The 22,928-nt window shown below is 41.4% G+C and overlaps 1 protein-coding gene across 4 annotated transcripts in view; it reads left to right on the top strand.

Moving 5' to 3' along the window:
• The window catches only part of ADGRB3 (adhesion G protein-coupled receptor B3), a 701,435-nt gene that overhangs the window by 386,811 nt on the left and 291,696 nt on the right, over positions 1-22,928 (top strand). For all 4 annotated transcript variants that reach the window (XM_019537601.1, XM_019537603.1, XM_019537600.1 and 1 more), the window contains 2 exons: positions 15,440-15,586; positions 17,484-17,559. In XM_019537601.1, coding sequence (XP_019393146.1) covers positions 15,440-15,586; positions 17,484-17,559 — 223 coding nt within the window. The remainder of the gene's footprint in view (positions 1-15,439; positions 15,587-17,483; positions 17,560-22,928) is intronic.

Raw genomic sequence — 22,928 nt, forward strand, 5'->3', positions numbered from 1 at the left:
ACCTGCAAATTTGCTTTCAAAGACTATGTAGAGCTGTTTTCTTTTATAGTATGCTGTCAGAAGGAAAAAGTAGTGCAAATGCCACTTTTATATAATAACCTAGTAGTTAAAGTAAGCATTCTGGGTTTAATTCCCTCCTCAGGGTGAGAGGTTTAAAACCTAAATTCCTAGAAGTATTCTTTTACTATCAAGCTATACCTGTTTAAACTGTGTCATTGTATGGAATGGGTGCATCTACATTATATGCTGACTGCACAGTAGCCAAAAAATACTGTGCAGTAGTGTGTCACAGCCCAGACGGTGCTACTACACTGCTGCACAGTATTGTTAGGCTATTGCACAGTAGAGTCACCTAAAAGACGTTCACCAGTGCTACTCCACAGTACGTCTGGTTAATACAAGTACTAAATACATGGCCAGTAATTTGCTATTATCAACAGATACAGGTACTAGCCAATGGTGCCTTACATAAATGTGCCTGAACAAACCTGTAGATGCTGACCCAAGAGCAAATTGCTCCCAGTCAGCCCAGGCAGCAGGCACCCACAACTGTTGCTTGGCTTATGAGTGAGGGAGGAGCTATCTTCAACTCCGGGGGCAGCTCTGAGTGGCACAAAAGTTTTTCAATATCTCATCGTGAATATCCAGTCACCACCCTAGATCTTACAAATGAGTAAATTCCCAAGCTTTTCCTTCTTCTCCTTCTCCTTTTGTCTAATCAGGACTTCATCATCCTTCAAACAGTCTACCTTAGGGTGCAGACAGAAGTGCAGCTCCCCCTGTAATTCTGAGCACTTTGCAGGAAGTGTTCTGAGTTCCAATGATCCCCTAAAACCAAACAGAAGTTCACTATTGGTTCCAGAGGGGAGGGGAATGCAGCTGCTGTCTGCAGATGGTTTCCCCTAGCAATAGCCCCTCCCCCTGCTAGCCTGTGCTGTTTTCAGAATGGGCATGGCAGGGAAGGGGACCAGAAGGAGCTCATTCTGTGGGTTCCCTGGCCAGCGCTGGAAGGTGGGGTGGATAAACTGGAGCCACACTACCCTCCAGCAGTGGCTGAAAAAAACACAGATTGAAGTCCCTTCACTCCCTTTCCCTCCTCCCATTCTGAAAACAGCTTGGAGGCTAGCAGGCAGGCAGGCACAAGATACAAAAGATGGTATGTTTTGAAACATCTTCATCTGAACTATAATGAAGTGAGGGTTTTGATTTTTGCCCAATAAGCTGTTTTTGAAGTGGTCTGCAGCCATGCACTAGTGTTTGGTCATAGCTATAGACCTTTCTGTGGCCAGATCAGGCAAAAATTATCCCTTCTGTCTGCAGCCTTCATGTCAGCTTCAGCTCCACTGTATCCTTGTATTCTCACAACAAAACAATTGTCACATATTGCTGTTCAATCCCCACTCCTCTTCAGCCCATTTCCTCAGGATCCCCAGTACCATGCTTTGATTTCTATTCCAGCTGTCAGACACCTTTTTTGTTGAAATCTGATGTTCTTTGTACCTTCAATACGTGATTGGTTAAAAATGCTACTGTCAAGGTCACTTTTCTTGCTCTGCTATTCTTACCATGTCTCCCATCTTTGATTCCTTTGTTGTGTCTATGAACTTATCCTCATAAATGCCAAGGCACTCTATAATTCTGCAGCATCTGATATATTGAGAATTGTTTCCTTCTAAACCTCCCCTTTCTCTCTGCCCTGTGAGAAGGAGGGACACAAAATAAGAGTAGCTAGAGGAGGTCAGAAACCCAGGGAAACCTGGTGCAAGTCACCATGAATTCCCACTAATGTCAATGAAAATAGAGTACCCCCAGTACCTCTTGAAAAAACCCAGCAACTTGCTGAATTGGGCTCTTATTCTTTTACTCTTGTTTTCACACATTCCTTAATATCCCTATTTATGCATGGAAATATCTTCCAATTATTCCAAGATTGCTTCCTTCCACTACTTATTTAAGAATAATCTCTGAAAAATCATGTTTCATGGAGCATTCCAGCTACCATGTGGATACACCCCTCTATGACTGCCCATATGGAATGTGTTTGCATTGCAATCATCTTTATTGTATACTGTACAGATTCATGACTTGTTTGTGGGTTTGAGAAAAAGATTGTGTTTTTATATGCCACATTGACCAGCTGTAAAGAGACATATCCACCTTATGATGAGCACTGATAATGAATGAATAGTAATAATAATTATGCCATAAAAATGCTAAGATGATTGTTTCTAAGTATCTGAAGTGAGTTAAGAGATACACAGTTGTGGCATCTGGAACATAAAATTCAGTTTTGATGCCAGGACCATCTTTATATCAATAACTGTTCCCCAGAGACATATTTAATAGTTTCCATCCTTCAAGATCATCTTTTATTCTTTGGATAATAAAATTTGTATTGTCTGTTACAACATGTTTTAAGATTGCAATTAATTTAACTCTGAAATAAGCTACATTTTTTATTTTCCATTTTATTTCCCATACCTGGAACAAGATATAAATTTAAGAGACAAGGGAGGAGTTCAGATTTTGCCCAGTTGATCATACGTCCCTATATACAGATTTTTCAAAATATCAGATGTGGTCTCTTTAATGTTTAATGAGGCATTCTTTAAACATTTGGATGATAGGACTGAGTGCACACTTAGTGAATTTGGGTTGGGTGGAGTTGCAGATACTTTAGACATCAGGGCTAGAATCAGAGATGATATAGATAGACTGGGAGGGTGGTCCAAAATCAACCACTTGGGATTAAATAAGTGCATGTACAAAAAAAGACCAGGGAATGACTACCTAGACTGAGGTACTGGAGACAGGAACCTGGGGATTACAGTAGACCATAAGCTGAACATGAGCTAATGGTGTGCTCTTGTTGCAAAAAAAGGGCAATAGTATATTAGGTTGTATTAACAGGAGTGTGATTTGTAGATCATTGGAAGTGATTCCACTCTATTCAACACTGATGAAGCCTCACCTAGAGTATTGTGTCCAGTCTGGGGCATCACATTTTAAGAAAGATGTAGACAGATTGAAAAGATTCCAGTATAGAACAACAAATATTACTAGGGGTCTGGGAACTATGACTTATGGGGAAAGACTGAAAGAAAGTTATTTAGTCTGGAGAACAAAAGACTGGGTGGAGATTTGATAACAGTCTTCAAATACCTGAAAAGCAATTAGGCTCGGGACAGACATTCAAAAAGCTGGAGCCTGAATTGATTCAAACTTTGCAGGTTAGTCTAACCTGCCTAGGTTGAACCAGTCTGTAACAGTACAGACATTCCCTCTGGCCTGAGGAACTGGAGGCACATGCCTGCAGTTGCTTAGGCCAGAAGCTGGGGGCTGCTAGAACGTGCCCTTGGCTGCAGGGAAACTGTACTTGGGGGCGGGGCGGAACGTGGCCAGCCCAGGCTGAACTGGCCAGAGAGGGATTTAATTCTCCCCTCCCTGTCCCCATCATGGTTGCTCCCCTCTCACTGCTCAAGCAGTCAGGTGGGGGGGGCAGGGCCAGATGCCACCAGCTGGACCCCTTAGGTGGGCAGCAGGGAGCAGGGTTATTCTGCTCTCTGCCCTCGGGGCACCATAGTGGGGTTTGCCCACCCCGGCCACTGCCACCACCACTGCCACCCTCTCTGTGCTCAGGGCAAATGGTGCAATAAGCCACCTCCACCAGACACCTCCCTGTCCCCTCTGCCTTAGGGGGCATTGCTGGCCAGCCTCTGGCCATGCCCCTGCCCCTGTACCAGGGAGTGGGGAGTGCCAGCTCAGATCCATGCAGGTGGGACAGGGATACAGGGCTTAAACCCCCTCCCTGGCCAGTTCACTTCAGGCTACTTCCAGGACTAGCCATGCCCCTGCCACCAGAACAGTGAGTGGAGAAATACTCATGGGACAGGGGAGAGAGGGGGGAATAAACCCCTTCCCTGCCCCCTTTGCCTTAGGAGAGCTGGCTTCTGGCTATGCCCTCACCTCTACCCACCCCTGCTCCACATAGGGAGCAGAGGGGTGGGGTCAGCCCTGCTGCACTGGAGCAGAGAGCATAACCCTGCCCAGGGCTGCACAGCATGCTGGGATCCTGGGGGACTCTGCTTTAAGTTAAACCAGGAAGGAATCTGAGACAGAAGTTCTATAAACCGGCTCAATGAGTAAAATCAAATACTGCATTCAACCCATTTTATCTCAAACCTGTTTCAGCCATTTTGAAACTGCACAGAATTAGGAAAGAAATTACACATTAATTTGAGAGCAGTAGATAATTCATCTTCTGATAAATCCTCTGTGTTGAATCCAAAAGGTTTGCTGCCAGATTAACTGGGTGAGAGCAATACTCAGATCTCTTAGTAAACATTTGTTTTACTTCTTGTTTGGGTAGAGATGAATCAATTAGATTTTCATTCAGTTGTCTGACTATCTCTGGAATATTTGAAAGGCTTGGTGTATCTCCTTCAAGTTTCTTGATAGCTACTGAAACTGGTAGTAGCAAACTGAATGCTCCTTGAACTTGAACCCAGAACACATCGCTATCAAGAATCTGTTTCTGAATGTTCACGGGAATAGTCTGGGATACTGTCATCTATTGAAGCACACTGCAAACAGTTCTTTGTGTGCAGCAAACTATGTAAACATTTTGTAGCTGAGCCCCATCCAGTTTCTCCTGGCAATAAAAGTGCACTTTTCTTCCCTTGCTTCTCTTTCTGTAGTTTCTTCAAAGTCTGATTAGCAACATGATGATTGTTGAATACCTTCACAATTGCTTTACAGTTTGCAATAAGTGTCTTCATTGTATTCACACTTACTATGTGCTTTGCCAGAAGATTCAACCCATGAGCAAGATAGCCAAATACTATTAAATTAGGATACTTTGCCTTTAATATTTACCATACGGCTTTCATGTTACTCTCATTATCAGTTACAAGGGCTTGTACCCTGGAGACCTTCACTTCCAATCTCTTCACTCAGTAATTTGGCTATGTATTCACCTGTATGATGAGAAGATTTGGTAGCAATTATTTTCAGGAATATTGGTTCAGGTGTAGCTAACATAATGTTCAATAAAGGATTTCCTTGTATATCAGTCCATCCATCTGACATCAGAGTCAGTGATTCTGCCTCGCCAATCCTTTGAATAACCATTGTTTGAATTCTGTCATACTCTCTGTCTAAGAGAGACAGTAACTTATATGATGGGTGAATTAGTTTGTAATGTTCCTTCCAGTATTGATTTTCAGCTATAGAAAGAGGTGTACCACTTGCAAATATAGCTTGAGCTAATGCCTCATTTGCTTTTTCTTGATCTTCTTTTGACATTTTGTCCACAAAGCTTGATAAAAAGGTTGACAGTCTTGACTGTATACTCATGGTGGATCACATAGCTGATGACAGTGACCTTAAAAGCAAAGATCCTGCTTATTCTTCCCCCAAACCTGGCAGCTCAACATTTTCATTTTCCATCTTTTGCAAATCTGCTATTTCACTTGTGCTACCAAGTTCCTGCAACAAAGGGGGAAAAGATTTTTACTTTATCTTATTCTAATCTGGCATCATCCATCAGAAGGAGAAGGAGAAGCAACAGAGATCTTGCTTCCCCCCTCCTTGCCACAAAGAACACTATGCTTAGCTTCCTGCTCAGGTGCCCTGGGACTGCAGAGCCAAAGGTAAGTATAGTCTGGACTGCCATCAGCCACGGAACTAAGCTCACTCTGCTGGGTTGAAATAGTTAACTATTTATCTATCATGTAATTTTAAAAAAATTATTGTTAACCCTAAGCCACTTTGAGTGCAAGCAGAAAAGCAGGATACAAATATTTTAAATAAATAATAGTCCAGCGTTGCATTAACGACTTTTAAAACTATATTTTTTTTAAACAATATAGATGCTATACTGTGTGTTGTTTAACATCTTAGGTTGTTTACTTACATAGGATTTCTGAAGTAGACTTTTCTCAGATGATGTTGTTCCACCATTACATTGTATTAGCTTTCTATATATGGCTTGTCCTCTTTCAGGACAGTATCTACATGTTATTAAATGTTTCTTCATTCTTGTTGTATAGTTAGCATACTCCAGCCTGCAATATTTACACCTGCCAACTTTCTTCCTTCCTTCAGTGATTTGAACTTCATTGTAATGATGCCACACACTAGTTTTTCTTTTCTAATATGGCATTATTATCACTACTTCAAACCAAAAGCACTTCAAAACTAACAGATCTTATGCAAACACTTCCAACTTCCCCACATCCATAAAAGAAATGAAACACTGTGCTGTGTCTTTGCTGAACTGAAAGTGAAACAAAAAATAATTGCAGTTTTAGTTTTGGTTTTGCTTTCACTTGCAGTCTGAGATGAAATAAGAATTTTAGCTCTGGTTTTTATTTGACTTGCAGAGCCAATTATGTGAATTCATAACTTGATTTTTGGTTTGGATTATTATGTGAGTGTATTTACCCTCTTGTTTACAAATCAATAAAACATATATGTACTCTCTCATACACTTCCATGGGATAATCACCTGAAAAACATTAATTACACCTTTGAAACTGCCAAGCTTGCCTAATATTGTATTGGCATCCATTCATTGTTACTAATGAATTTTATGAAACAATGAATTTTTAGAAATGGAAAATTTCCCATGGAAAAATAAAGTACCTTCCCCACATTTCTGGATGGGTGTAGCATCAAACTTAACCGATTTAGGTTAAATCTAGTTATTGAACTTCTGTCCCAGATTCCATCCAGACTTAAATTAATTCACAGTCCCTCAGCATCCCAGGATGCTTTGTACCTCTCCTGCAAACCACCCCTTGCAGGATGGACAGGCTAACTTTGGCCCAAGCTGTCTGCTCCAGGGAGGTGTGCTCCAGCAGCCCCCAGCTTCTGGGATGGGTCACTGCAGGCATGTGGTTGCATTTCTGGAATCAAAAGTGAATGTCTGTTCACTTGCTTATCAGTTCAATTTATGCATCTTAGATTAACCTACAAAGTTTGACTCAATTCAGCCTTAGGCCTTTTGACTGTCTGTACTTAGCCTAGAGGTTCAGTACTATGGATCTATCCACTCTTTACTCCTACCTCTGTTCTTTGGGATGTCTTACTTCCTAAGAGTTGCATTAAAAGTTAGGTACTGTTTACATGGCTACAATCAGAAAAAATGGCTTCTGTTTAACCACAGCACAAAATGCTACATTGTACAAATTTATACTACTGTGAGGCTTCATGCTTTGTACATCACTCCATGAGAGAATGTTACAATGCTTTGCTTTAGGTTTATTCCAGCACTGAGTTCCATCACTTCTCATTATATCTTATTGTTTGGACAATATCAGGTGAAATTATCTTTGTGCCAAATAGGATTGACTCGTATGAGAGGATCCATGGCATAAGTGGCTCTCCATGGAAAAGGTAAATGACCATTTTTGGTCATCACAGAGTGTGTTTAAAATGAAAAATTGGGGGGAGGCAAGGTTGTTAAGTGGACAAGGTAAATCTGCTATGAATATCATCTTTAATGTACCCATTTGGCTTTATGATGATGTGCCAAAAGCTCCCTATATATCCAGGGTGAACAGACTGAAATTGAGCTTACTTATTCTATAGAAGTAGCAAGAGCTTACATGACATGTTAGCAGAATAATTCTAAATGCATAAATATGTGTTCAGTTGTTCTGGGTTCTCTTCCTTGTAATACGGATGCTTATTTTACATGATAAATTAATTAAAGAAACATAAACACTTTCAGTATTGTGTAATTTAATGAAATAAATGTGTTGAATATATTTCAATGACAGGTCTGCTGTTGGCTATTTTTCCCAGAAAATATACACACATAGTTGTAAGCAACTTGCCTGAAAGGAAAGGACGGCTATCTGAGGAAGCAAAAGCAATTGGTGTTATCACCTTGCTGAATTAGTGGGGGGAAAAAGACCTATATCAAGTATGCATTAGGTGAGCAAGTCAGAAAACAGAAACAAGGGCAGTGAGGTGCACAATCCTTCCCTGCCCTTATTTTTGCTTATTCTTAAAAGCAAAATATAGAAACTTTTTTTAAAAGTTAGCTTTTTTTAATTATTACAATACTGCTGCCCCGAGGCAGAAGCCGCAGGCAGGTCTAATTTTAAACAGTTTGGTACTCAAATAGCAAATGAGCTGAGCTCCCCCTCATTTTGGCCATAGGTTGGAGGAATATATTTAGAAGTATGAATTCTTCTTTCATGCTGTGGGGGCATCTACACAAGACACTTACTACGGAGTTGACTAATTAGCTTTGCAGTAATGTGTCTCTGTAAAAGTAAACTAATTAACTCCACTGTAGGTTAGTACTGCCCAATACAAGTACTATCCCACAGTGGAGTTATTTACTCTGTCACAATGCACATATAAACGGTGATCAGGCCTGGCTGTGGCATGAGGGTACTACAATGCAGGGCTAGCTGGCAGACAGCTCCTGCACTGTAGCATCCTCATACTCCAGTCATCCCTTCTGCAGCACATTGAGCTGGGGTGGAGCAGCTCCAGGCTGGCAGGCTGACTCCGTCTGGGTCTCCTGTCAGTTGGGGATGAACCACCCTGGCTCACTATGCTGAGGTCCCAGGTGCATATGTACACACTGTGCCTGACAGAAATAAGCTCCAGTGTGAGCTGCACCAGAGTTTATTGTGTTGCATCAATTTCACATAGAAATGCACCCTGTTTGACATGTGGTACGTGGACTTTCTTCAGCCTCACAATGCTGTTACCTTTGTCTAGCTGTTTGTGGTTGTGCACAGCTATTTATTTCAGTAGTACTAAGTGATCCCTGCTCTCTAAGTCTTCCTCTTGCAAAGAACAGAACTTCTCTCTCAAGTTCTAATATGGCAGTTAAGTCTATTTAGCATTGTGTAGGCATCGTGCCACACAGGAGATACATTTTCCTATCTAGTTTCCATAATGAAATAAACAACCAGTGCATTGAATTGTCTCTGTTGTAAAACCAGTGTGAGGGAAGAATCAGGGTCACAGTTCCAGTGTGACTTTAGAGTGAGGAGAGAAGCAAATTTCAAATCCAGATTTCAAACATCCTTTCTTGTGGTGTTCAGATCAGGATTTCATTTCATTTCTTGATAGAATTTGAGGAGCCAGATGTGAAATCTGTACCTAGATTCTGATCACTGACACAAAGCCCAAGTTGCATTTTGGACCAAAAGCTGAATACTTCAAATCAATTGTCTATGATTCCATGAAATCAACCTCTTTGTGGATCTGATACCCTAACTGGCAGCAGTTTTAATATGATCACTATTACTCCAAGGGCTGATTATTCAATCTAACAAATCTCTGTTCAGCATGGGAGCAGAATGAGAAGAGAAACAAAGTTGGCTTCAGGCCTTTTTTGGGTTTTTTGGCAGCTGGGTACCATTCAGCTGCAACCACAGTTTAAGCTACCTCAGGCTACTCTAAATACCACCTGGTTGCTTATGGCCTCAATCATTCTCTTTGGCACTCAGGAGTCACAGGAACACATTGTTATGTCCTGGTCTTTTTGGCCAGGTACAGACATTACACTTTTACTGGTGTAAGTGATTGGAAATCACTCTATACCCAGAACAGAAGTTCAGCACACACAGACTGGTTTAAAAATGGCAGAACCTGGCCTAAGATTTGCCCCTCCCCCACCAAAGTGTGAATGTGTGTTCTGTTTGTTACAGATCTAAATTATGCCACTTACAGAAAACCGTAACTTAGATCCATTTCATCTTGGGCTTTTTCAATTCCTGTACTTAGCCATTGACAGTCATGACCCCTGTCATGGGCTAAATGGAGTAGTGGGTATCCAACAGTAGGCCCTTTAATCTTTCTGTGTAACCCCTTCCCACAGCCATAGCAAGTCAAGTAATCTGTCTGTCATGCTTAAATTGGCTACACCCTGTGCAATTTAACAAACTCAGTGTTCTGCAATTTTCTACAAAGGAATATTGCACAGATTATCCAGCCTTGTGGTTTCAAAAAAATGAAGGGAAATGAAGAGTTGTTAAGAATGAATCACTTAATGCTCAAAGTATTGCTATATTTACTAGAGCACACATAGGAAAAGATTTATACTGACAGCCTACAGATCCCATGCAACCCACGAGTGTTTAAAATGCAGTCTCTGGGCTTCAGCCACACTGGTGCTATCCCTCCAGATGCAATAGCAGCCAGGGTCCTGGGGCTCCCTCTCAGTTTTTGCTGCCTGATCCAGGAGGCAGGGCTGTACAGTACAGTCTACATTACCAGAGGAGCCAGTAGCCTGCAGCAGCTGTGCAGTGAAGGGCCCCCAGGGAACCAACAGGAGGCTGCAGGTGGGGTAAGACACCTCACTGTGCAGCAGTGTGGGTGCCCACCCCTGCACATGCAGTGCAGCAGGTGGGGAAGCACCACCTACGCGCATGCCTCAGTGGGAGGTTGGAGCACTCATTTGCTCACACAGTGCAGTGGCATGGGGAAACACCTGCTCACACATGTGGTGCGATGGAGTGGGGGGGTGTCTGCCTGTTTGCACACAGCATGCAAGCTTGGGGTCCAATGACCCTAGTGCAGCCTTAACAGTGTGCAGCCCCTGTTGGTTTAAATCAATAATTATGATGGAAGCCTTGTATTTGGATCTATACTTGCATGGAATTGAATCCTTATAGGTTTATACTTTATACTAACATATAGTAAAAACAGCTTTTGATTGAAATGATCTCTTTTTGTACTCTCCTCCAGAATGCAGTAGATGTGCAGGTAGAACTTTCACTTAAGATATATGAAATTTGATCTGGAAGATTAGGGATGATCGTGATGCTTTTAAAGTGCAGGCAGTTCCTTCCATTTTCTTCTGTGCCAGTTTACATGGATCCCAAGGAGATTTAATTTCTATCTTGGGTCTTTTGCCTTGATGAGTTATATTTAAATTGTATTCACAAAGCTATAGGGCATCCATTAGCACAGGCAGTCAAGGAAATGCAGGAAATCAGTACATCCTCTCAACACATTGGCCATATCTCTACATCCAGTCCTACTAGCTGCGAGTCTTCTGTCCTCAAACCCTCCAGATAGCATTCTTTTAATTGGTTTATGCTGGTGATTACATCAAAACTGAGGTATTTATTTTATTTGGTGCACTTCTGTCTCTCAATTGATTTTCTCAGCATTGCCTGATTATATTGCAGTGCCATATTGTATTCCATAATACAAATAAATAAAAATAAGAATTGGCCATATAATGGTCATGTAACACCTGCATCCCTGAATTATGTTTACTGCATGATGTGATTAATCCACAAAAATGATCTAATGAACAAATAATCTGGAAATATGTTTATATTATGTTTGTAATATAAAATAAGTTTAAAGTTTAGGGATTCAGGCTAGCTGAAAAGAATGGATCAGGATCATCACTATCTGAAACATATTTGTTTGAGAGAGTTAAGTACTCTCTGGATTATGTAAAAAAATAAATAAACTACATGCATGGGGACTTTATATATATTAAGATAAATTGATTTTATTCCAGTGTGTTCTCCCTCACTTTTCCACTCCTGTTTCCTAAACAGCTCTTCTTTTTTGATCTTTCTTCCCTATTCTCTTTCCCATCTTATTCATTTTACAGTTTATTTTTTTGCTGATATAGTCACTAAATATCATATGTATTTGGAACTATGTAAGCCTTTTGATTGTATCTTTGGTATTTTACATATATTTTCCCAATGAATATTATTATAACTGAAATACCTGCCACTGAATTTACTTTGGTGTTATTTTTTTCTCACAAGTTCAATGTTTAGGTTATGAAATTTTGCTTAAAAAATATGGATTATTTTTGTTTTCTTCTAAACAAAATGCTGACATCAGAGAGCTTGGGCATAAAAGCATGTGGTAATTTTCATTCAAGTACCAGTAATTGAAGTATCATTTCCTAATGCATATATACCATACAGAGTACACAACATAATATAGAGTGAATAAAATGTCATTCTATTTTATTCTCTGTGTTTGATACTTATGTAAGGAAATGACATTTGAGTTTCTGGCATGTGAATAACCTGGCACCTGAATTATATGCATTCTTCTCTAAATGGTTTTCTGATTTCAGTGCTCACATCACAGTGAACAATTATTTTTCTGCTGCAAATTAAAATTTAGTCTGAAAGTAATGAAGCCTCATTTCACAATGGAAATGCAGATGGTCATGCTCCAAAATCTCTCAGTGATGAGTCATATATTAATATTCACTAAGAAATGAAATGTAGATTTGAAACTAAAATATGGTACAAATGAAAGAATGGTATATATAGAAGCAGAACCATTTTATATCATGCAGGCATCTCAGTATAGGCTGAACCAGAGGCCACAATCCATGATGTAGTTAGTTATTCCCACATCTGAGATGACTGTCATACTTTATATTAATGGGCACAATCTGTTGGTATGTTAACAAAATAGGTAAAAAATAACCATCTATACCAGGCATTGTCAATGAGGGATATGTGAGCCCTTGGGGGTACCTGAACCAGTCCTAGCAGGTATGCACAAGCAGGTGAGGATGGAGCACCACCGCCTCTCAGGAGCAGGGTCAGGGCAAGGCAAGAGCAGCAGTGCCACTCTGTGGGGTGGAGAAGCTCACATGCAGCAGCTGCCACCACCATGCATCAGCCTGATGAGCTTCCCTGCCCCAGTCCTGCTCCTAGGAGGCATTGGCACTCCATCCCCACTCACCCGCATGATGTCCCTGCCTCCTTGCTCTGTTTCTGGCCATGCATCAGTCCCATTCAGCATTCTGGTGTGTGCTAAATGAGCGCCGCCCCCCCCTTGGTGTTTGGCCGTATGCTAACTGCCCCCCTCCCCCCCTGCTCAGCATCCAGCCACCACAGGTACTTTGACTAAAAAAGGTTGAAAAACCCTGATCTATACTGATTTTTAAAAGTAGTTTTTGTAGAACAAGAATCAGGCTTTTTGCTAATTGCACTTCCACAGCTGTTGCTCATGCAGTGCCTGCTTCCTAGCTAAGTAGAGGTTAAGATAATTTATAAATGAAACTTCAGGAAAATTTGTAGATGAACTGATAGATATTTTACAACGAAAATATACATTTAAAGTAGTCTAAAATGCTGATAGTATTCCACATATTTAATTTTGTAAAATAAATAGCCATGATTGTAATTTTGTTTTGTTGAAAATTAAAAAAATATTCCAATTAGGCTCCAACACAATGCATTTATGTCAGACTATTGTATTTAACATATTAAAATGTTAAAGGCATGTGATAAACATCCCGTGCATTTTATGCTCCAAATAATTCTGAAACACCTGAACTCTTCTTTCCTGTACACCCCCCAGAATTTTACAAGACAAAACAATCCTTTAGGGCTGTGCATTTATACGCCAAATTTCAACCCAGAGGGGATTGCAGCTAGCACTGTAAATGCGCTGATGATAGTTTTATAATGGAAAGCCTGAAAGAGCCTTAAGTACAGTCTCACTAATGTAATGCTATAATGCATAACCAGTCAAATTTGGAGCTAAAAGCCAGTTATCAAGTAATACTTTTGTAGAGCTAATATTGTTAACATCTTAATTTACCTCCTATTTTAGATCTGAATTATAGTTTACTTTAAGATGAAATCCACTTACAAGATGCATAATGGCTTTCTACTTTAATTTTGCTGTTGTGATTGGTTTTATAGTTGTCCAAATGATCTTTTTTTAACCCCTCTATGGAGCCCATTGCAGTGAAATCATTATGCAGATCACAATATAAACTCCATGTGCAAATTGTACCAATTATATTATCATAAATTGATTAGGAAAAGGTTTGCAAAGGAAATGAATATCAACACGGTTTACATTAGGAATGAAGCTAGTGCCTTCAGATTGTTTATCATCTCTCTGAATGTGCATAAAAGACTAGTAGCTCTGTCATGTCAGCTTCTTAAAAGTAGCCTGCATCCCACTAGAAACTGACAGTGTTGCCATAGAGTTGCACTCAGATGTCAAGGCAAAGATAAAACCAATTTCTAGGTAATAACTGCGTTATAAACAGAAAGTAAACTAAGATGGGTAAACAAAAAATCAAATGGCCTGTTATAATATTGGATACCTTCTGTATGTCTCTGCCCTTCCTTCTCAATCATGTTATAAATAGTCAGTTGGTGCTTTTCAATTAAAATACTTGTTTCATTAATATTTGATGGCAAAGAACTACCATTTTAAGGGAACAGGTCATCTGGTATATTCAATATTCTGCTTTGTGTGGATACAACACAGGTGTTTGTGTAATATATAAGTCTCTTAGATGGGTCTCCCCCCAAATATGATTGTGCCTGTGCAGAGGATAAAGACATTTATATTGCTTTATTTGCCTGAATCCAGGAGTTATGCTTCCCAAAGCAATTTGCAACATCCCCTTTCTTCTACTGTCATATTTAATCATTTTAGAATAAATTGCAAGGAAGACACAGGTCAGATATGTTTGTCCATGTGAATTTCAGGGCATGAGCTAATGTATTCAATAATCCACATGAAAAGAGTTTACATGACCTGACTGATGGAATCAATGCCATATTATTATTCCACAGTAAAATTAGGTAATATACTATATTTACTCAAATATAAGATGACCTTGAATATAAGATGACCCCCTAATAATTAGCTTATATAAATGGAGAATTTATAAATGTGTTACCATTTTCCAGATAACTCTCTAATACTTAGATTGTATATCTTAAATCCTTCCCCCAGCTACAGCACAGGAAGCAGTGGTGGGGGTGGACGGTCAGGTGGGCCCCTTGCCCTCTGTCCTGCCCACATCTTCCCTCTGCAGCCTTCGTAGTCCCTGCCATCTGCACCCCCTACTCCCACCTCCCCTCTGCTCCTTCCCCACTCCTCCCAGTATAACTCTTCCCCCTACCCACCTTAATGTCAGACACTGCGCAGAGCACAGCAGGTGGAAACTCAACCTTTTCCTGGCCATGCAGCACTTTTAGTGTGCTGATTGGCTGGGCAGGGAATACAGCAGTATCAATGCTCCTCATTGGCTGGTAAGAGCTGAGCTTCCAGTGCTATGAGGGATAGGGAGGAAGCCAGAAGCTGCAGAGGGGAAGTGGGAGGAAGGACACAGGAGGCTGCTGTGGGTCTGACTCTGACCCCAACCCAAGCTCAGGGTCAGAGTCAGAGCGGCAGCAGCCACCTGCTCCCCCCTTCATTTCATATATGAATGTATGATGAGGGGATTTTTCCCCATGCTGATTGGGGGTTAAAAACCTTATTTTATACTGGAGTAAATACAATATTCAAAATAAACTGTACGGCCCCAGTTAAAGTAATAAACTGGTTTTATTTTAACTGCATTATCATATGTTTGTTATTGTTTACCATTATGATCTCTTCATAATGCTCTGAAGTGTAAAACATGAGAGTTATCTGATTGTATTATTTCTTTTAATAGTGGCTAGTATTCAGAAGCTTCCTGCAGCATCTGTTCTAACAGACATCAATTTCCCAATGAAAGGCAGGAAAGGAATGGTTGACTGGGCGCGAAACTCAGAAGACAGGGTTGTCATTCCAAAAAATATCTTCACCCCTATGTCATCAGGTAAATAAGTACTGAGGCACAATATTATATTGAAAGAGAATTTTTGCTCATTAGATTAAGGAATCTAAGAATTGTTGTCCCATATGGCTACTTCTGAATATATTGATATTTCTTTTAACAATCTCCAAAATGGATATTTTATTCTACTAATCCCCAAATTAATTTGGTGAGGCTTGACTTATATATTAAGAGATTTTTAAGGTCTTGTAGAAATTCAAAGTATTATCAGCTACATTGTCTTGCCTGCAGTTTGCAATATTCATGCATGTTAGCAACATGTGCTCATAGAAAATGAAAAGCTCAACATTATATTCTCCTGATTCTACTGTAGACAATTTCAGGGACATTTTCCTGTCACCCCATTACAGCATCATAGAGACCGATCTTATTTCTACTGACTGATCTTATTTCCTCTCTAAATTGTTCATAGTGGTTCTAAGGCCAGTATGGAATATACTGTCCCACCCTAAACAACTATATTGCAGACTCACCTCCTACATGTTAAAAATGTCCCCTATAGGTATTTCAAAATGAAATACCAGTATACCATATTTACTCAAAAAGAAGACAATCTTGATTATAAAACAAACCCCCAGTAATTAGATTCTATATGTGGAAAAATAATAACTTTGTTATAATTTTCCAAACATAGAATGTAATTATCAAAGGTTTCCTTTGAATTTGTCCCCCTTCCACTGCTACAGCAGGGAAAATAAATCTGAGGGGTCAGGTAGCCCCTTTGCTGTTTGCTTCCCCCAAACTTATTTCCCCTGGCAGCCCCTCTCCTCTCTCCTTACTATCAGACCCTACTTTCCCTAAGCACAAAGAAGTGAGGAGCAAATCTGAAAACAATAACCTTGAAATTAAACATGGCTATAGTCATCTGTATATAATACCCAAATACTTAGTTAATCCAGACTTGATGCATATTATCTTTACTCCAGAAACACACTTTTGAGCATCACTTTGGCACCTATTACATGTGGTACAAACTATGCATGATATTAGTCCAAAAGCCAAAGGCTCATAATTTACCACATTGTTCAATGGGTTGGGCCCCAGCAGGCTCAACAGCATTTCAAGCTTCGGTGATCCCACAGCTTAGCACTGCTCAGTATGTGTACATACTTCAGATACTCTGCACCCCACAAAGGATCAATGTAGCCAGTTAGCCCCCCACACATGACTGGAACTGGGTGTTCATGTCACAAACCCTGAAATCCTTAAAAAGTTTATATGAAGCTGAGATGCAGGGCAACCTGGTTTGGCTTCACTTCATGGAGGGCGGGACTATACTAATCATATGTTCCAGGCTGGGACAATGTGGGGCAGAGAGATTCTGAGTTAACGGTTTTGGGGTCCCATCTGGTAATATTTGTTAGGCATTTAAGGCTGGTGAAGAAACATGAATCTTTAGACAAGGAGAAGAAAGGCACAGTTCAGCTGTGGGAGTGAAGAGGAAGTTGAAATGTATTCAATGTAGTGACTAACCTTGACTTGAAATAGATTCGGTGCTGAGGGAGATTGAGCATAATAGATACTACTACATGTCTTATTCAGATGGGCTGTATTAACCTATCCTTGTGGTAGGTTCCCATCAACACATCAGATGTAGCAATTTTGATTCCAAGGGAAAAGTGTCAGGGCTGGCTCTGGTCCTCCTGGTATTGGCCTGGTATTGCAGTACCTCCAGGCCTGGTGCCAGTTTTCTGAGGAGGAAACACACACCTGATTTTTCTTAAGAGCCAAAATAAAAAATATATATATATAAATAAAATGCCTACACATACCTATCCCTAGAGACATATGCTGACTAATGTATTGGTAAAGACAATATTTTAAAACATTGAAACTTTTTTGATTCAATTAATTTTTTGTTTGTTCTTTTTTTTTAAAGAACTAGATGAATCAACTGTATTTGTGCTTGGAGCAGTTTTGTACAAAAATCTGGAACTTATTTTGCCCACTTTAAGGTAAGAATTTATTTCAGCTTACACAATAGATTGCATTGCTTCAGAGGCATAACTCTAGGTCATGTCAAGATGAAAGCAGTCAACAAAGAACATGTGTGTTCATCATTTGCATTTTGCATCATCTTTAAAAATGTACATTTGCAATTCCTTTATGTATTGTGGGGTATGTGATGTCAGTAACCTGTAAATCCAATTGGTATACTGTAACCTGAGGGAAGACAAAAGTTTGCCTAACAGCTCCTGCAACCATAGAGATACCACAAAAATCCTCACCTCTTGTACATTTCCTGGCCCATCATGGCTACGATAACACTCCAACTCTACTATGTAACTGTCATTTTATCTGAACTGTAGCTTGAGAAAAAAGTTTCCTTGTAAGTATGTCAACTGATGAACAGCTGTAAAATAATACTCAAGCTATGTGTACTTGGACTTAATACTGCTGTTCTCTAGTAGTGTACATACTCTAGCAAGGAAATAATCACTTGGTATACCAATAATGCTGGCCCTCATTTTCATAAAAGCCACTCTTCAAGTATGTTATCAATTATAATTGCATTAGGATGAGAGAGCCGGTTGCATTAAGATTAAGGAGCTTTCTGGGAAAGAAGAAATCCACATATCTCTACAGTTCAAATATATCAGTCAAATATATCAGTCACCTCTTTAGGCCAATACAGGTACCTAAAAAGAGAGGAAGAGCTTATTTTACTCCTAGTCATGTAAAATAATCCTCTTGCATTACCTTTTCCTTCCCAGATCATCAGTTAAGACAGATTCTTGCTGCACAAGCATTAGCCCAACCTGTACAGTAGTTTCTACTGCTAGCTCTGTTGTTGTTGTTCAGTAAATTACTGTATATTGTATCAAAACAGATCTTAGTGAAGCAGGAATCCAGCACACCTCCTCTCACTTAGTCAAAGCTAATGGGGAAATCTTGACAAAAAACTGCAATATTTGAAGCAGGTTTATTCATAGATTCATAGACTGTAAGGCCAGAAGGGACCTCAGAAGATCATCAGGTACAGGCCCCTGCACCAAGCAGGAAAGACAACTGGGATCAGGTAACCTCAGCAAGGTGACTGTCCAGTCTCCCCTTGAAGATTTCCAGGGTAGGCAATTGCACCACCTCTAGAGGGAACTTATTCCACAGCCTGGACACACTAACTGTGAAGAAGTTTTTCCTAATGTTGAGCCTAAAATGGTCTTCCAGGAGTTTGTGGCCATTACTCCTGATTTTCACCAAAAGTGCCCTTGTCAACAGCTGTTCACCGAGCCCTTGATGTATTCCCCTGATGTAGCAGTAAGCTGCTACCAAGTCCCCTCTCAGCCTTCTCTTTTTTAGGCTGAAGAATCCCAGGTCCCTCAGCCCTGCCTCGTATGGCTTGCTTGATAGAAGAATAATGTAATGTAATTTTTTTTTCCACAGTGGTAATCTTGGGGGGCAGGGGAGGAGGAGCGGAGGATGTGTGGAGCTTAAGAAGAAAAATGACTCCTAATGTAGTTCTAAGGTATTATGAAGCTACAGTGATTGGCCACAATGGGGGGCGGGGCGTGGTATCCACAGTGGTATATAACACAATTATCTCCTGTGTCCCAAGGAGCCTTATTTGTCCAAGGGTCTTCTTCAAGCAACAAACAATCTACCATCTCAGGAAGCATTTTTAAGGACTCATATACTTTTGGCACTGCTTAAATAGTAAAATTTAATGTTCTAAAACATTGGTGAGCATCTTTGGTTTGACGTGCCAGTTCCTAAAATAAACCAGGAAGGAGGAAGTGGTTATAACAGCTGTATCCCTTTATTACATAGTCTGAGAAACAGAGAGAAATGGCTAAAATATTTAGGACTCCCTAGCAAACCTTAGGGACAATGACAGCCACAGAAAAAATGTGGAAGTGGTCACATATCTCTCAAACTTGTATTTTGTAAGCAGCAATCAATGATCATGCACTTCTAGCTCCATAATGTAAGTTTAGTGAAAACAAGTCTGGATCATTGAAGCCAGTTTTTTCTGCCCATTCAAAGCCATTTAAAGTGTTTCTTCCATCTATGGAAACTTGTTATTTTTCACCTTTTTCTGCTCCCATTAAATTTATAGTTAAACTAAATAGCTAGATTTCTTGGAGGAAGCCCTAAACATACAGCAAATAGGGCATTGTGAAGTATGAAGGGAATAGAGCTCTTTATATTCATTTTTTGCCTTTGTCATTTAAGATGTTCAACTGGTTGACCTCTGAACATATCAGCCTCCCATAGAAAGTGGTTATGTGAGCTGCAAGACCTACATGGCTTGGTAAACTAAATATATTGAATCATAAATAAAAGCTTTGGAAGTTCACATACAAAGAAATAATACCTCCCTATTCCTTCTAAAGTATTTGGTATAACTTGAATGAACTCGTGAGCTGATTTTGAATGTTGATGCAAATTGTATGAAAGTAGCAATGTCGATTGTGTTTGTGAATCAGGAATAAAAGCCATGATTCATTTTGTGGTATAATATTACTGCACATTTTCTAGTGAGTGAGTGTGTGTGTGTGTGTATATATATAAACCTTTCTAAATTACAGCAATAATACCTTATATACATCATTGCACCTCATCAATATTTATACTGAAATGAGACTGCTGATACATATGCAATTTAGATCTATCAACTAATCAGGTAATGAAGTGTTTGGGATTTTTTTGCCTATGGAAACCACATTCATAATTTGATCTCATGACCTCAAGATATAACAAACAACAAAGGTACAACAGCTCTAAATTGTTCTAATGCAATGTTCATTCAGATACAACTCCAATTCTGAAAGAAAAACCCTTTAATGCTTTGTGCTGAATAACTTCATCCATTACACTCTTTCCAAAAAAAACCCCAAACCAAAATCTGAGCTGAAACATACATTAAACTGCAATGAAAAATAGAACAATTCTTATTTAATTAAATGGAAATCAAGTAGTTTATGCCAATTTAGGATCTGGTTATTACCTCCAGAATGAAGTGAAGGATGCTATCCTCATTGTGCGGTGGTCACCAAACAGCGGATCCCAATCAACTGGTCAATCCCAGAGCCTCTGACAGTCGATCTCAGTCAGCATGTGCTCAGCCACCCCAGACTGAGATTGACTGTCAGAGGGTCCAGATCAGGAGTGGCTGAGATGTAGACTGGGAGTGGTAGTGGAATCCATGTGGCTGGGCTGAGCTGCACCCCCTGCCACCAGGGCTGGGTGGGGAAATCTCCCTCCAAACCCTAGTGCCCTGTGATGAGGGAGGGAGGGGGTGGGGCGGGGCAGGGGCAGGGGCCCCAGCCAGGCCAGTGGAGGCTCAAAGCCTGGGCAATCCACCTAGGCGTGCAGGGGGTTGCTGCCGCTGCACACACCCCTGTAGACACCTGGGAGCCATGTGCCCTCCAGATATGTGTGCAGGCTAGAGGCAGCAGCCACTTCACATAGGGCTTTGCACCCTGAGCCCTGCACACAGATCAGGGGGAACATGTGTCCTCCAGGCCTCCATCAGGGTGCATGCAGTGGCAGGAGCCCACTGTGTGCCTGGATGAGCCACCCAGGCTTCAAGCCTCCCCCAGCCTGGCCAGAGCCCCACTCATCTGGTGGCAGGGGATACGAGGGCATAGGCAACAGGGTCACAAGGCAGCCCAGCCACGGGCTTCAGGTGGCTGCAGCAGGGGTAGGGAGGGGCATGTGCAGTAGTGAGATGGGGAGTAGAGCAGGAGTCAATGCTGTAAAGCCAGGGTGGGAGCAGGATGGAGCCATGAGTGGCTCATCTGGGGGGCATGGGGCAGGGGGGATATGCAGCCCAGGAGGGCACAGGGGTTGCATGCCCCTAGATCTGCATGTGGGATGGGGCAGGCTGGGGACAGGGAGGTACATTGCTCAGCTCTTTGGCTCTGTGGTGGCAGCAGTGCTGGGAGGGAGTGGGGGCGCTATGGTGAATTTTTGGGAGCCCGCCCCATAGTGCAGCCACTGCATGCTGCCCTGACTCTAGCCCACCATGCCCTGCTCTGCATGCAGATCCAGGGGTATATACACCCCTGTGCCCTCTCAGGCAGCACTCCCCCTTAGTCTCTACACCCCCCCCCCAGATGAGCCGATTGTCCCATGGCCCTGGCATGCCGGCCCCTACTCCACTCCCCCCTCACCACTGTGGGGTGTGGGGGAAGATCAAGGCCCCAGCTGTGAGGGGGTGGGACACAGGCAGGAAAAGGGGCTGGGGAGGGTGGGGGAGAAGCTGAGGCCTGGAAAGCATGTGTCCCCCAGGCCTCTGCTTGTCTCACCACCCAGCTTCTGCCATGCCCCTCCTCCTACTGCCCTTCCCCCACAGACTTACCTGCTGGGGGGGTGTATCCCCAAATAATTTTTTATCCCTCCACCTCGATCTGCCCCCCTTCTCTGCCCACAGACCGACCTGCGGGGGGTTGGTTGGTGGGGTAGACCTTTGAGGCGGTAGATCTTGGGTTGCTTTTTAATTTAAAAAATGTATCTCCTACCCAAAAAGGTTGGCAACCACTGCCATAGTGAAATGTTGCTTGAGCCTTATTGCTTGAATGTTAAAGCAGAAGTTGCAACCTTCTGACTAGTGGAGCTTGGAGTGAGTTATTTTTGTGTGATTAGGTTTTAAATAAAAAACCTGCCTGGTACTGTAATTACATTCTCCTTACTATTTACATGCATTGTATTTATTCATTTGTATTAAGTTGAACTGTGAAAGCCTTACTCATATTGAGTCATGCCTTCCTTCTTGAACACATTGGTGCTGCTTGGATTCAAAGTGTTATTCATCATGAACAAGGGGAATACAGTCTGCCTTTATATAACTGCTGGAAGTGGGGTAAATAAGTACAATATAGCTTAGGAATCCTGTTGGATATGTGGTCCACAATGCATTGTGCTAAATAATATGGCTGCTGCCAAAAAAATGTAAACAGTGAAAATAAAGTTAAGCAAAGAAAGAGATCAAAATCTAAGTCGAAGCAGGAAGCCATGTGTGGTACCTCCAAAGGCCACCTTATTTGGACTCATCCCTATGAGCAGGAACATGCATTTCCCAAAGGACAAACAGGAGTGGCTGCTGCTACTTGTCCCTTGGGAACACCCATGCCATGTGAGCTCTGGCACATGGCACGTTGCTTTAGGTCAGGTAGGGGAGACTGGTGCCAGCAACTGTGCTGCAACCAGCAGCCTTGCCTGGGGACCTGGAGGCCTCTGGGAGCTGCAGCCATGGCAATCCTGTAGCAAGGAGCCTGGCCAATAGCCAGAGCATAGCTCTGGCCAGCCAGGCTCCAGTAGTGGGCAACATATGCTGCTGCCATGTGTGCTGTCCCACTTTTTTCAGGTGCAGGTTTTTTTC

The sequence above is a fragment of the Crocodylus porosus genome, unplaced genomic scaffold, assembly GCF_001723895.1.
Source record: "Crocodylus porosus isolate Cpor-Errol unplaced genomic scaffold, CroPor_comp1, whole genome shotgun sequence".
Classification (NCBI taxonomy): Eukaryota; Metazoa; Chordata; order Crocodylia; family Crocodylidae; genus Crocodylus; species Crocodylus porosus.